This window comes from Geotrypetes seraphini, chromosome 4, assembly GCF_902459505.1.
Source record: "Geotrypetes seraphini chromosome 4, aGeoSer1.1, whole genome shotgun sequence".
Taxonomy (NCBI): domain Eukaryota; kingdom Metazoa; phylum Chordata; class Amphibia; order Gymnophiona; family Dermophiidae; genus Geotrypetes; species Geotrypetes seraphini.
The window spans coordinates 275986942-276002873 of NC_047087.1; the positions used below are offsets into that span (position 1 = coordinate 275986942).

The 15932-nt window shown below is 43.5% G+C and overlaps 1 protein-coding gene across 2 annotated transcripts in view; it reads right to left on the reverse strand.

The window, feature by feature from the left end:
* Positions 1-15932, reverse strand: part of DOCK1 (dedicator of cytokinesis 1) — a 926077-nt gene that overhangs the window by 337211 nt on the left and 572934 nt on the right. For both annotated transcript variants that reach the window (XM_033940914.1, XM_033940915.1), the window contains exon 28: positions 14950-15051. In XM_033940914.1, the coding sequence (XP_033796805.1) occupies positions 14950-15051 (102 nt within the window). The remainder of the gene's footprint in view (positions 1-14949; positions 15052-15932) is intronic.

Genomic DNA, 15932 nt, shown 5'->3' on the forward strand with positions numbered 1-15932 from the left:
AGGTTGTTTAGTTTAGTTGTTGTTTTTTTTTTTTTTTTTTTTTTGCAGAATGATAAAAAAAAACCGACTAGTGCTATTTTTTTTTGTTCATGTTATTTAGGAATTCTTCTGACATCCCTCAAAAAGGCAAGCATGGTTCTGCCAAAACTGATACATGAACTGAGAACTATGAAGTTTTAAAGAATAACATAAGAGTATAAACAAAATCTGTATTAGTCTTCGTGACAAGCATGAAATCATTATTGATGGCTGGTGCCTACTGTTCTTCAACAAAGAACATCGATTGTGTATGGATGGATGAAGGAAGTGAGAAAACAGGGAAAAAGATGGTTAAATTTGTTTTCTACCTCCTTACAGATGGCCAGGGTGGATGTGAAACATTTACATACTATATATGTATTTTTTTTTTTGTGCCAGAAAACAAATTATCAAATAACTGTAAACACATATTTTTTAAATTTATTTTATTTTTAATAATTTATATTCTGCATATCCTACAATTCTATGCAGATTACAAATTATTCAGAAACTCAAGCATTATTCCCTACCTGTCCCAGTGGGCTCCCACTCTATTTAATGTACCTGGGGCAATGTGGAAACTGTACAATTCTCAAAAGTCTGTCTCCACATCAGAAGGATATATATAGTTGTATTCTATATTGGTTTGTAATGAGGTATTTTGATTACTGTATTAGACTGATAGCACTTCACTTTGGGTCAAAGTATGTATAGTTCAAAGAAAACAGTACAGTGTTCCCCCGCAAATTTGTGGTTCACGAATCGCGGACTCAGTCATTCGCGGTATTTTCTGACTGCCTCTTCCGGTCAGAAAATACAGGGAATGAGTCCGCAAATCAGCCTTCTGCATAACCAATTCCTCCCCCTCTCCCCTCCCCCCGGAGCATACTGGGTATGATTTACTGTATCCGCCAGTGCCCTAGCTGCCCTCGCCTGCCTCTCATGCCTTTTAAGGAACCTTTTTTAAAAATTGGCATTACATTAGCCACCCTTTGATCTTCCATTACAATACTGGATTTTAAAGATAAATTACAAATTATTTACACTAGCTCTGCAAGTTCATTTTTCAATTCTATCAGTACTCTGGGACGTATACCATCCAGTTCAGGTGATTTGCTACTCTTCAGTTTGTCAAATTGCCCCATTACATCTTCCAGGTTTACAAAGATTTGTTTTAGCTTCTCTGATTCGGCAGAATTGAATACCATTTCCAGCACTGGTATCTCCCTCACATCTTCCTCAATGAAGACCGAACCAAAGAATTCATTTAGGGCCTCTCTTACAAAGCCGCACAAGTGTCACGCAGCAAATACTCTGATACCAATTTAATCCCTATTGGCATCGGAGCCTTTACTGTATCAGCTATGGCCTTGCCTTCCCTGAGTGCTCCTTTTACCCCTTTGTAATCTGACCGATTCTTTCATTGGCTTCTTGCTTCTATTAATACCTAAAAAAGTCCTTCCCTCGAATAAGTGACCTCTGATCCATTCTGTAATATATGTTAACCTGGTTAGTAGCACAAGCAAGTTTGTTATATTGCAAGGCCAGATATAAAGAGGAAGCTAGGCCAGTGAGTTTGTTTTATAAATCCTCTTTTCCTTCAAAAGGTTATTTTGCACTCTATTCATTGATTTATCTGTCAATCATTCTCCAGAATCTTTTGGTGTTGAAATCTTTACAAGAAGAACATGCAGAGCTACTATTCCTTCTAGGTATGCTATCCATGACATCTGTTTTCATACCTTCAGTCATTCTTTTCTATGTGATTCTTTATTACATTTAAGCTACCATTTCTTTTTAATTGTAGGGGCCCTTTTTCTAAACTGCATTAGGCACTAATGTATGGCCTAAAGCAGGGGTGTCAAATGTCAGTCCTCGAGGGCCGCAATCCAGTTGGGTTTTCAGGATTTCCCCAATGAATATGCATGAGATCTATTTGCACACACTTTCATTTTATGCTCATAGAACTCATGCATATTCATTGGGGAAATCCTGAAAACCCGACTGGATTGCAGCCCTCGAGGACCGACATTTGACACCCCTGCCCTAATGGAACAAAAATGGATTATTGTGGAGTAAAGCATCATGTTTCAGTTTTTGCATTTGTACATGCTAAATAATTTCTTGTATTTTTATTTAGGAGGCATTTCAAGGGCAGAAAGTAGACATCCCTGCACTAACCAGTTAACATTTTATTTAAAACATTTTTTATATTCTGCAAACCTATAAATCTAAGCGGTTTACAACATATCTACATTATTATGCACTAACTGATTATGATTAGTGCACCAATAATGCAGGAGCTTTTACTACATAAGAGGCGGCAGTAAGGGTCAGATTCTATAAGAAGCGCCTAAAGTTAGATGCCTACCTTAATTACCCACACCACCTTAATAGACTCAATTATGAGCTTTAATAAGATCACACTTTAAAAAACAAAACTAATTGGCCGATAGACGCCTACCCAATTCTATAAAAGGTAGGTGCCTAATGCTTAAGTGGGCTTGTTTGGTGGCAGAGACAGACATGGGCGCCACTAGGCATGATTCTCTAAAGAACTTAGGCACCTGCAATATAGGCCAGTAAAACCCTAGCCTACATTTCCTGCACCCATTTTTATTTTTATAGGCGCCATTAGGCATGATTCTATAAACAGTACCTAAGTGGGATTAACACGCAGCCAGTGCCTTTTTTCTATGTGAAAGCGACTCATCGAAAAGTCGATCACCCAGCACAGGCACAGAATCAGCTGAATGACGGGGTGAAATACTTGACATCCCTTGGGTGCTGACGGGGTTCGTAGCATCCTGTCTGTTAGATATGGGAGAATCAAAACTCCCAGGATTTGCAGAAGTGCCACCACTACCATCACCATGGTGAAGGTCCTGGGTGATGTCGCCACCCTGAAGAGCAGCGCTGCAAACTGGGAATGCTACTACAGAACGGTGACCCTCGGGTATTTCCTGTTGACTAGAAAAAGAGGAATATGGAAATATGCCTTTGACAGATCCAAGGAGGCTAGAACTTCCCTGGAGCCATAGAGGTGATCACCGAACGCACAGTCTCCAGCCAGAAGCGGGGCACTCTCAGGGTCGCATTAATCACCTTGAGATCCAAGTTCAGCCAACAAGCATTTGAGCCACTCTCTGAAAGACGAAGCATATTGAGTATCTGCAAGAGTTTGAGTTTTGCTTCATAACGGGCCCCGTAGCTGAAATGGTCAGCAACATGTAAACTATGGCCTCCCGCCGAGCCGCATTCTCTGAGCTTCCCATGAGGGAATCCAGAAAAGAATCTGCCAGGAAACAATGAAATCCTAACCTGTAGCCGACCCAGAGCACCTCCAGGACCTAACGGTCCAAAGGATGACCTGCCATTCTACCAGGAAGGCCAAGAGCTGCCACCTGATCAATTAAAGGGCAGGCAAAGGTTTGGCATCCAAAGTGTGGCATTTCAGGCACCACTGGATGGCTCCCAGTGGAAGACTAGTGCCGAGAACTTTCATAGTTCAGAAGACTGGAACGTTGGCCAGAGGAGGCCCCAGAGAACTGACAGGAATGTCAGAAGGCCCAAAAAAGAAGGCTATAAAAATAAGTATTAATATTATTTAGATATAGCTCATACCATTTCATTGGATGCTCAAGGTGAGTTATACCGTATTTTCGCGGATATAACGCGCACCGTTGTAAAACGCGCACAGGGGTATAGCGCGCAGAAATCACGATGATATGTACAAAAACTTTTCTATACCGCGCTCAGGCATATAACGCGCATGCTGCCCGACTCTCCTCTGGCCACCCCGACTCTCCTTTCGCTCTCCCCGACTCTCCTCTGGCCACCCCGATTCTCCTTTCGCCCTCCCCGACTCTCCTCTGGTTGCCCCGACTCACCATTCACCCGCCCTGACTTTCGGTGCACTGCCCCGCCTCTCCGTGCCTGTCCCCCTTGAAGTCCTGTCCCCCCTTGAAGGTCTGCCTGTCCCCCCTTGAAGGTCTGCCTGTCCCCCCTTGAAGTCCTGTCCCCATCCTGAAAGCCTGATGCCCCCCCTCGACGTCCGATTCTTCTCCCCCCTCGGCAGGACCACTCGCACCCCCACCCCGAAGGACCGCCGACTCCCCGACAATATTGGGCCAGGAGGGAGCCCAAATCCTCCTGGCCACGGCGACCCCCTAACCCCACCCCGCACTACATTACGGGCAGGAGGGATCCCAGGCCCTCCTGCCCTCGACGCAAACCCCTCCCCCCAACGACCGCCCCCCCCCAAGAACCTCCGCCCGTCCCCCAGCCGACCCGCGACCCCCCTGGCCGACCCCCACGACACCCCCACCCGCCTTCCCCGTACTTTGTGTAGTTGGGCCAGAAGGGAGCCCAAACCCTCCTGGCCACGGCGACCCCCTAACCCCACCCCGCACTACATTACGGGCAGGAGGGATCCCAGGCCCTCCTGCCCTCGACGCAAACCCCCCTCCCTCCAACGACCGCCCCCCCCTCAAGAACCTCCGACCGACCCGCGACCCCCCTGGCCGACCCCCCCACCCCCCTTCCCCGTACCTTTGGAAGTTGGCCGGACAGACGGGAGCCAAACCCGCCTGTCCGGCAGGCAGCCAACGAAGGAATGAGGCCGGATTGGCCCATCCGTCCTAAAGCTCCGCCTACTGGTGGGGCCTAAGGCGCGTGGGCCAATCAGAATAGGCCCTGGAGCCTTAGGTCCCACCTGGGGGCGCGGCCTGAGGCACATGGGCCAAACCCGACCATGTGTCTCAGGCCGCGCCCCCAGGTGGGACCTAAGGCTCCAGGGCCTATTCTGATTGGCCCACGCGCCTTAGGCCCCACCAGTAGGCGGAGCTTTAGGACGGATGGGCCAATCCGGCCTCATTCCTTCGTTGGCTGCCTGCCGGACAGGCGGGTTTGGCTCCCGTCTGTCCGGCCAACTTCCAAAGGTACGGGGAAGGGGGGTGGGGGGGTCGGCCAGGGGGGTCGCGGGTCGGTCGGAGGTTCTTGAGGGGGGGGCGGTCGTTGGAGGGAGGGGGGTTTGCGTCGAGGGCAGGAGGGCCTGGGATCCCTCCTGCCCGTAATGTAGTGCGGGGTGGGGTTAGGGGGTCGCCGTGGCCAGGAGGGTTTGGGCTCCCTTCTGGCCCAACTACACAAAGTACGGGGAAGGCGGGTGGGGGTGTCGTGGGGGTCGGCCAGGGGGGTCGCGGGTCGGCTGGGGGACGGGCGGAGGTTCTTGGTGGGGGGGCGGTCGTTGGGGGGAGGGGGTTTGCGTCGAGGGCAGGAGGGCCTGGGATCCCTCCTGCCCGTAATGTAGTGCGGGGTGGGGTTAGGGGGTCGCCGTGGCCAGGAGGGTTTGGGCTCCCTCCTGGCCCGATATTGTTGGGGAGTCGGCGGTCCTTCGGGGTGAGGGTGCGAGTGGTCCTGCCGGGGGGGGGATGTATCGGACGTCGGGGAGTCGGCCGGGCAAGAGGGCTTGGGCTCCCTCTTGCTCCGATCGTGGATGCGGGTGCGGGTGGGAGCGCGTGCGAGCGGTCGTTCGGGGTGGGGGTGCGAGCGGTCCTGCTGGGGGGGTGAATCGGGCGTCGGGTGGGGTGGGAACTATGTTTAAAAACTTTTGTATACCGCGCTCAGGCATATAACGCGCGAGGGGTATGCGCGGTACGTAAAATCACGTATAACGCACGCGTTATATCCGCGAAAATACGGTAATAAGGTGTTGTAGACATTTTCCTCCCCCCCCCTTCTTTTTACAATACTGTAGCACGGTTTTTAGCACTGGCCATGATGGTAACAGCTTCGATGCTCAAAGAATTCCTTATGAGCGTCTGAGCTGTTACCAACGTGCCGGAGCTAAAAAAACACGCTACAGCTTTGTAAAAAGGGTGTGTGTGTGTGTTAGTGATTTATATGCCCTGTGACTTCACAAGAAATCTAGCAGTTTTCTTTTTTTCGTATGTGATAATTTACTCCTCCCCCTTTTACAAAACCGCAAAAGCGTTTTTTAGCACAGGCAAGTGCGCTGAATGCTCTGACCTGCTTCTGAAGCTCATAGGAACTCTATGTGTGTCGGGAGCAGTGCAGAGCATTTAGAGCACCAGCCATCACTAAAAAACGCTTTCGTTGTTAGTCAACTATCTTCAGCTTCAATCTCAACAAGGATATCATCATCTTTTCTGGAGTACTGATGTTTTAATTAAAATAACAGTATGAGAGAAGCTAGTCTTATATTGTTAATGCCTCTGGGGAGAGGATCTGGGGTGCAGCTTCTGAGTTGACGTGGTCTGAACAATGGGGGCACTCTTATTCTAGAAAGCATGTAATAAGCACAAGATATCCTTAAAACTGGGGAAGTCAGAAGAAAATCAGAATCAAGTAGTCTGTGGCATTGTAGCAGGTAGAGGATGTAGGTAGATGAACATGTAGGTGTTTATTTGCAGGCTGTTTCTCTTTCCGCCCACCACCCTTCAGATCTTGGATTGTCTTAATCACTCTCTGGTGAAATCACTGCTGCTCCATAATTTGCATTTTATTGCTATGTATCTAGCCAGTCCCTACTCTCTTTTGTTAGATTATAAGACCTTCAGCATCTGTTTCTCTTGTCAAAGCTTTCAACAATAAACGCTTATTTATTCATTCATTCATTCATTCAATTTTCTATATTGTTCTCCCAGGGGAGCTCAGAACTGTTTTACATGAATTTATTCAGGTATTCAAGCATTTTCCCCTGTCTGTCCTGGTGGGTTCATATTCTATCTAATGTACCTGGGGCAATGGGCGGATTATGTGACTTGCCCAGGGTCACAAGGAGCAGCATTGGATTGAACCCAAAACCTCAGAATGCTGAGGCTGTAGCTTTAACCACTGTGCCACACTCTCCCCTTTCTGTTACTCCGTACACAAATATAACATTGTGTACAATGTTATAAAACAAAACCTAACTGAGGGAACTTTTCAGCAGAAGGCCAACTGAATAATGGCGAAAAGACATTTTACTCTTTACTTTTAAGCAGATCTTAAGCAGTAGAGCTGAAAATCTATAAATGTAGTTAAATAAATACTCATTTAACTATACAGTATGTCTGCCATTTTTACTGTGCTACTTTAAAAAAAAAAAAAAACCACAAAAAAAACTTTTCTCCCAATCTTGGAAATCACTTGCCAAGCTCTTCCTTTTTAAAATATATAAATTTGGCCCTGAGCAATTTAAATGTCCAGAGTTGCTTTAATGTGTGTCCTGGAATTTTCTAAAATCATTAATATAGCTAGCACCACCACTGGTTGCATAATTGATTTGGCATATAGATCTCATAATAAATATTAGTTTAGGTATACAAGTCACATTTTAGAGGAATACATCTTTAAATGTTGAAGGATAAAGCTTGCAACATGATGGGGTGATTTTTATATATCAAACCTACTTAATTTCTATTTCTATTTTTAGGTATTTATATACTGCCTATCAAAGTTATCTAAAAGGTTTACAATCAGGTACTCAAGCATTTTCCCAATCTGTCCTGGCGGGCTCACAAGAAGCAGCATGGGATTTGAACCTAGAACCTCAGGGTGCTAAGGCTGTTGCTCTAACCATTATGCTACTCCTTCCTGGTTAGCTAAAACCTATACTAGCATACCTCAAATTTGTGAAATCAAATCAAGAAAAAAATTAAAAGATATTGGGGGAGGGGAAAGATGACAACACGATCAACAGGGCGGTAGTGAAGCTTCAGATGCTGGCGGTTTGGATTTTCATCTAGCCAAAATGCCCCATACTAAGAAGGGGATTGTTTGAGCTGTTCTCTTACTGGCCAGAATGTCCTCCCTGGTCCAACAGAGGATCGATCGCTACGCCATGGGACACTCAGAAATACCCAGAAAGGTCCTGCTTTGTCCCTAGATGAGGGAATGTCAGTGACTTTGGGGCCAGACATCTCTCAGTTCCAGTATACTGTACTGCCATATCCAGTGTCTGCAGCAGTGGCAGCATTGGAAACCCAGGAAATGGAAGTTGTGGATCAGAATCATTGTGAGGGTGGTGCCTCTGCGAGTCGAGATGCTGTGGAGAACGGAGAGTAGATGGAATATCAGGTTTCCACCATGACAGTAGTGCTGGATCATATCTGGAAGGGTCCTGCGGTTGGAGGCATCAGTCATTAAATCAGTTGAGGAGGTAAAACTTTTAACCACTAAAGTTGGAGAAAGCACAGTTACTTATCATAACAGGTGTTATCCGGAGACAGCAGGTAGATATTCTTACATGTAGGTGACGTCATCCATGGAGCCTGGTACGGACAATGAAAAGTACACTGTCACTTTAAGCTTTGTGAAACTTCCGGCACTGTGCATGTGCAAGTGCCTTCCCGCCCAATGCCAGCTCGCGGTTCCTTAGTTTCATAAGTAAGCTAAGAAGCCAACCAGGGGAAGTGGGAGGGATGTGAGAATATCTTCCTGCTGTCTCCGGATAACACCTGTACTGTAGCTGTGCTTTATCCTAGGACAAGCAAGCAGCATATTCTCACATGTGAGACTCCCTAGCTTACTGAAATAGGATAGAGGGAGAGTTGGCCATTATGAAGAAAATAAATTCTGTAATACTGATTGGCTGAAATGACCATCTCATCTGGAATAGGATTCTAGACATTAGTGAGATGTTAATGTATGAATTGAGGACCAAGTAGCTGCTTTGCAAATATCATCAATGGGAGTGGAACATAAGAAAGCTACTGATGCTGTCATAGCTTGCATTTTGTGTACTGTAACATGTCCCTCGAGCTTCAGACCAGCCCAAGCATAGCAAAAGGATATATATACAGGCCATAAGGAAATAGTTCATTTGAAGACAGGCAAGCCCAATCTGTTAGGGTCAAAGGAGACAAACAGTTGAGACGAAGACCTGTAAATGTAGTAAGCCAAGGCATGCTTACAGTTCAATATGTGAAGAGCTGTTTCTCCAGCTCTCAGAATGAGGCTTTGGGAAGAAACCTGGAAGCACAATGGATTGATTTAAGTGAAATTCCGTGACTGCTTTGGGAAGGAATTTCGGATGAGTTCTAAGAACCACTTTGTCATGATGAAATACCGTAAAACGTGGGCTGCAAACTAACGCTTGAAGTTTGCTCACTCTACGAGCAGAAATGATGGTGATCAAGAAGACTACTTTCCATGTGAGAAACTTTAGATGAAGTAGATGCAATTGGTTGAAATGGTGGCTTCATCTTTGTGGAAAGGTCTACATTAAGATCCCAAACAACTGGAGGGCTTTTGAGCGAAGGTTTGCAGTTAAAAAGTTCTTTCATGAACTGAGATACAATTGGATGAGTGGCCAGATGTTTATTGTTGAAAGGAGCATGGAAAGCACTAATAGATCTGAGGTGAACTCTGATCGAAGTAGTCTAAAGTCCAAAGTTGGATAAATGTAGAAGACAGTCCAACACTGAAGGAACAGAAGAGGAGGAAGCATCCACGTCATAGAGGTTACACCATGATATGAAGCATGTCTACTTCTGTTGATAGCATTGCTGAGTAGGCGGCTTTCTGGAAGCAGCTATGATGGCTTGAACTGAGTCAGAAAAATTAAATTTTGATGAAACTAGACCAAGAGATACCAAGCTGTTAGGTGTAGTGACTGCAGGATGAGATGTAAAAGAGATCCTTGACTGAGTGAGTAGAGATGGAAAGCTCTGCAATGGAATTGGATCCTTAGTACTCAGTCAAAGTAGAAGGGGGAACCATGGTCACCAAGGAGATATCAGGATAATGGTGGCTGACTCTTGTTTGAGCTTGACTAAAGTCTTCAGAATGAGAGGGATTGGTAGAAATGCATAGAGGAACTTGTTCATCCAATTCAGAAGAAAAGCATCTGCTTCAAGACGATCAGGAAAGTATTTTGTGATTGTGGAGAGACAGATCTATCTGAGGAGTCCTCCAAAGACAGAAGATGTGGCGCAAGACTTTGGAGTTGAGAGACCACTCGTGAGGTCAGAGAAATCTGCTGAGATTGTCTGCAAGGGCATTTTGTTTGCTTTGCACATATATGGCTTTGAGAAATATGTTACAAGAAATTGCCCAATTCCAAATGTATTCAGCTTCTTGACAGAGGAAGAGAGCTTGTGACCCCTTGCTTGTTGATGTAGAACATCGCCACTTGATTGTGCGTTTGCACAAGAAGGACTTGATTGGAGATACGATCTTGAAATGTTTTTAGAGTATTTCAAATTGCTCTCAGCTCTAACAGGTTGATGTGGAATATCTGTTCTCGAGGAGACCACAGACCTTGAGTTGAGACCATCCAGGTGAGCTCCCCAAGCATACATGGATGCATCCATCATAAGCACTTTCTGATGAGGTGGTATTTGAAAAAGCAGGCCTCTGGAAAGGTTGATTGAGTCCAGCCACCACGGGAGAGAATGACGAACAGGTGACGTGACTTTGATCCGTTGGGACAAAAGGATCTATGGCTTGAGACCATTATGATGCCAAGGTCCATTGAGCTGTTCTTAGGTGAAGTCGAGAAAAGGGAGTGACATGAACTGTTGATGCCATGTGACCCATGACATGCATCATTTTCCTTGCTGATATGTAGAGTGGACACCTGGTTGCAAAGATGAAGCAAGGTGATTTGTCTTTGTTGAGGAAGGAATGCCCATATAAGAGCAGTGTTTAATCGGGCTCCTATGAATTCTAGTACTTGAGAAAGCTGACTTTGAACTTTAGAAGTTGAAGGAAAGTTGTCACCTGTGTTGCCAAATGCACTGCTTGAGGTGACGGAGCTTTGATCAACCAATTGTCCAGATATGGTTAACTGCAACCCATGAGACCATAGAGCAGCTGTGACCACCACAAGGCACTTTGTGAATACTCTTGAAGAGGAAGCAAGGCTGAATGTCAGTACTTTCATTCTAGAAGTGGTTATAAAGTCCCCAGGGATAGCATGCAAAACCTTTCTTTTACAAGATATTTGTTGAGGGCTTGGAGGTCAAGAACAGGATGAAGACCTCCCATCTTCTTTGGAATTAGGAAATATTTGGAGTAGAACACCTGATTTTTCTGGGATGGAGGTACTACTTCTATGGCATTTAGCTGAAGTAGAAACATAGAAACATAGAAGATGACGGCAGAAAAGGGCTACAGCCCATCAAGTCTGTCCACTCTGCTTACCCACCCCCTGTCTATGCCCTAATGACCCAATTTCCTTATCTTGACCCTCGTAGGGATCCCACATGGGTATCCCATTTATTCTTAAAGTCTGGCACGCTGTCTGCCTCGATCACCTGCACTGGAAGCTTGTTCCAATGATCAACCACTCTCTCTGTGAAGAAATACTTTCTGGTGTCACCATGAAATTTTCCGCCCCTGAGTTTGAGCGGGTGCCCTCTTGTGGCCGAGGGTCCCTTGAGAAAGAAAATATAGTCACAGAGCACTGGGATGCTCTTTAAAGGTAGCCAAAACAATGTCTAGGCTGTATCCTATGGCACAAGGCGTGTCAGCAGATGTTCACTCAACCTAAGGTGGATTCTCTGATAGCTCAGGTAACCAAGTGCACGTCCCTGCCAAGTGAGGGAGATGTAGTATTAAAGGATATGTTGGATCGCAGAGTGGATGTTGTCCTAAAATGGCAGTTTGAAGCTTTGGCTTTAGGAATCAAAGCAGCTGTAGCAGCCTGTGGCATGCACTTGATATACCAAGATGAGTGGACTCACCCTGGCAGAGCGTGAGCCTTTGCTCCAGTTAATCCTAGCAGGGGAGGATTTTATGGCTGACGCTCTCTACGACATCATCAGAGTCATGAGCAAAGACACGGCGTATTCCATCTCAACCTGCAAAATGCTTAGCATGCTGGCCTTAATGGACCTTCAGTCTATCCCAGTATAGCAATTCTTAAGTTCTTATGTTCTTACTAAAAAAAAGTTCCTGAGAAAAGATTACTTGCAAACCTAGTATTTTTGGACACATCTACCCTTTACACTCTACTTAGTATTTTATGAATAAAGGAGAACCAGTTGATATTGTGTGTTTGAATTTTCAAAAGGCATTTGACAAAGTACCTGATGAAAAAGGCTTCTGAGGAAATTAGAAAGTTATGGGATAGGAGGTAATGTCCTGTTATGGATTAAGAACTGGTTGAAAGACTAGAAAAGAGAGAGAGAGTAAGTTTAAATGGTCAGTATTCGAGGTGTGGCCGTACCATAGAGCGATACAAGGGCTTTATAATATTTTCGTCTTTGTTTTCCTGATAATTTCTAACATTCTATTTGCTTTCTTAGCCGCCACCACACACTGAGCTGAGGGTTTCAATGTATCCTCAACAATGACACCTAGATCCTTTTCCTGGGAAGTGACTCCTAATGTAGAACCCTGCATTATGTAATTATAGTTTGGGTTCCTCTTTCCCAAACGCATCACTTTGCACATGCTCACATTAAATGTCATCTGCCATTTTGATGCCCAGTCTCACAAGGTCCTCTTGCAATTTTTCACAATCCTCTTGTGATTTAACAACTTTGAACAACTTTGTGCCATCAGCAAATTTAATTATCTCACTAGTTAATTCACATCTCTAGATGATTGATAAATATGTTAAAAAGCAGCGGTCCCAGTGGGGAACTCCACTATTTACTCTTCTCCAGTATTTTAACAGAATATTTATTCAGTTATCTATTTTTATATTATACACTGATATATGTATTTTGTATAATCTGATTAGTATTCAATGTGTGACATTTCACTAATTATTATCATCAATATTATTAAATAATAAATATATATTCCATTTTGGCATTGTTCATTGGGTACTTTTCCTGAGATAAGCCTTTGGCTACTGCTAGTGGTTTCTATAGGATTGCAAACCAGGGAGTTTCCGCCCTAAGCAGAGTATTCCTAGATCTGTGTGATTGTCTTTATAACAAATTCTTATTAAAGGGCGGTAAGTAGCCATGTATTAACTCTGCAATAGCAGTTAGTGTATGATAGGAATTGTTATAACCCCCCTCCCCCATCTAATAGATAATTTGTTTGCAGCAGGAATAAGAGGTACAGTGATAAATTCATCATTTTCTGCAATCATGAAATATTGAGGGGGAAGCTATCGATGTGGTCTGTTGTTGAGGTATGTTATTCTGCTGTTAACCCTAGTCATTAGTAACTAGGGCCCTCTTTTACAAAGGTGCGCTAAGGGTTTTAGCGCACGCTAAATCAACACATGCGCTAACCGCTAAAGTGTCCATAGGATAACATGCACGCGTTAGCATTTAGCGTGTGTTTAGCGCGTGATAATAGCGCACGCTAAAAAGCTTAGCGCTCCTTTGTAAAAGGGGGGTAGGTTTCGCTGCATAAAATGAGACCTGTACAAAAATAGCACACAATTAGTGGTAAATTAACATATCTTAATGGTAGCCCACGTTGATACCCCTATGGCACAATATTAATAGACACTGCTGCAAATCCCAAGTGGTTTAAATTCCTGGAAGCTTCACCCATGAAATTCAAATATAATTTTCCTAGCATTTTTGGGTACCAATGTATAAAGCAAGGCATGAGAGAAAGAACATTTATTTATACTATACTTGGCCTCTTAGTCATTACCGTTTTAAACTTTGCAGCAAGTAGGTGGGAATGCTGCTTTAATTAGGAAAATTCACTCTGAATATATTACAAGCACTATTCTTAAATTCATGAGTATAAAATTAATTTATCAACTTCTCAGCTTCACAGACATTGCTCTCCATTTATCTGTGCAATGTAGTTGTTACCGTTCAGTTGCATTTTTCCTGAGGCTTATTAAGTTCATGAAACTGGACAAAAAATGTCTTATCTTACAGATACCTCTTGAGAAAGCAAGGATTTAAAGAACATAAGAATTGCTATGCTGGGACAGTTTGAAGGTCTATCAAGCCCAGTATCCTGTTTCCAACAGTGGCCAACCCAGGTCACAAATATCTAGCTGGATCCCAAGTAGTAAAACAGATTCTACGCTGCTTATCCTAGAAATAAGCAGTGGATTTCCCCAAGCCATCTCAATAACGGCCTATGGACTTGTCTTTTAGGAAATTATCCAAACCTTTTTTAAACCCTGCTAAACTAACTGATTTCATCACATTCCCAAGTAGAACTATACATTATGTGAAGAAATATTTTCTCCAGTCTGTTTTAATTTTAGTAGCTTCATCGTATGCTCCCTAGTCCTAGTATTTTTGGAAAGAATAAAGAAGCGATTCACATCTACCCTTTCCACTCCACTCAGTATTTTATAGACCTCTATCAAATCACCTTGACCCGTCTCTTCTCCTGCTGCTTTAGCCTTTCCTCATAGGAAAGTCATCCTGTTCCTTTTATCATTTTTGTTGCCTTTCTCTGTACCTTTTCTAATTCCGCTATATCTTTTTGAGATACGGCGACCAGAATTGAACACAGTATTTGAGGTGGGCATTAAAACATTTTCATCTTTGTTTTCCATTCCTTTCCTGATTTCTCTCTTACGCTCTCCCCCAAACCACATGCTTTTGTCTATAGCAAGAGTTCTCAATAAATAAAATTCCTCTGTTACTTTAGCCAATACTGTACATTAAAAACATAAGAAAACAAAAACAATAACAAAAAATGTTTTATATCTAGCAAAGTACACAACAGGCTTATAACTGTATCCAAGCTGAAATACACAGCAGACCTTTGATCTAACCAACACTCATTAATGCAGCAATCCTTGCAGGCACAATCAAAATGGGGATTAAAACATTTTACATAAAGAAAAGCCCTTTACTCTGGCCCCGTTGGACTGATGGTTTCCAGCCAGCAGGTCAAAAGGATCTGAATCCCAAGGTACAGTTTGTTACAGAAAACACTGTAGTAAAATTAACTTGGTACAGTGATACGTTTCTTTTTTTTCCCCCATTATACCTGTATCCAGCAATTCCTAATAGAAACTCAAATAAGAGTAAAGCTTACCACCACATCTGTCCTCATTTTTCCAAATGTCTTGATTAAATGAGCATAATGGTAATCTTCCATCTGCCTTAAAATGGCCGTCATACATGCCACAAAGTTACCCTGGAAGATAAGAATTATTTTATCAGCAACAAGCAAGAATATGTACGTAGAAACATACAGTTAAAGATCATTCAACCTTGCTTAGAAATAATGACAGGACCAATGGCTGGTTATTGACCCCTGCGTGGAACTTAGAAAATTTTTAGACAAAAGGTGACATGCAGCTTCATTTGCTGTGTTCTCAAAAAAGAATTTGGCAGGTGCCATAGATCTTGGAAAATTCAACTAAACCCACTTTATATATAGTAGGTCTTTGGTGAGCTCCCGTTCTTCTGTATATCAGGCACATTATTGTATGCAGGAATCTCAATATTCCCTTTAAGACCTAAGAAGTCCTCATCAAAATGTCTTCATCGACTGGAATAAGGTGGAGGAAAGGTGCATAACATGGCGGTCACAGCTTGACATGAGTGCTAAGTAAAGACAAGATGCTTTAAAATTTGACCATTCTGTCAATTTCCAGGCTCAATAAAATATACTATCAAATATATGTGTGTTCACGCTAAATAGGATACATTGGAAAAGAACGATGAGAACATGAGATTTCTGATGGAATCACCTTGCCATCATTTTTCTTTATAAAAGTCTTTGGTTGTATTAAAACACATAAGCAAATTTGGCATCAGGAAACATGTCACTGACTACTGAGAGCCACTATATTGACTCTCCTCTTTAGTGGAAGAGCTATCAAAGGATATATTTTACTATGAACCTTCAAATTCAAACAACCTTTAAAAATTGTCTCTATCATCTTCGGCATCTATGAAATCTCTGTTCATATAATAAAAAAACAAGCATGACCACAGTGGCTCATGCCATAACATCATGACTAGACTACTGTAATGCCCTGTACACTGATTTCATCAAAAAGAGTTTGCATC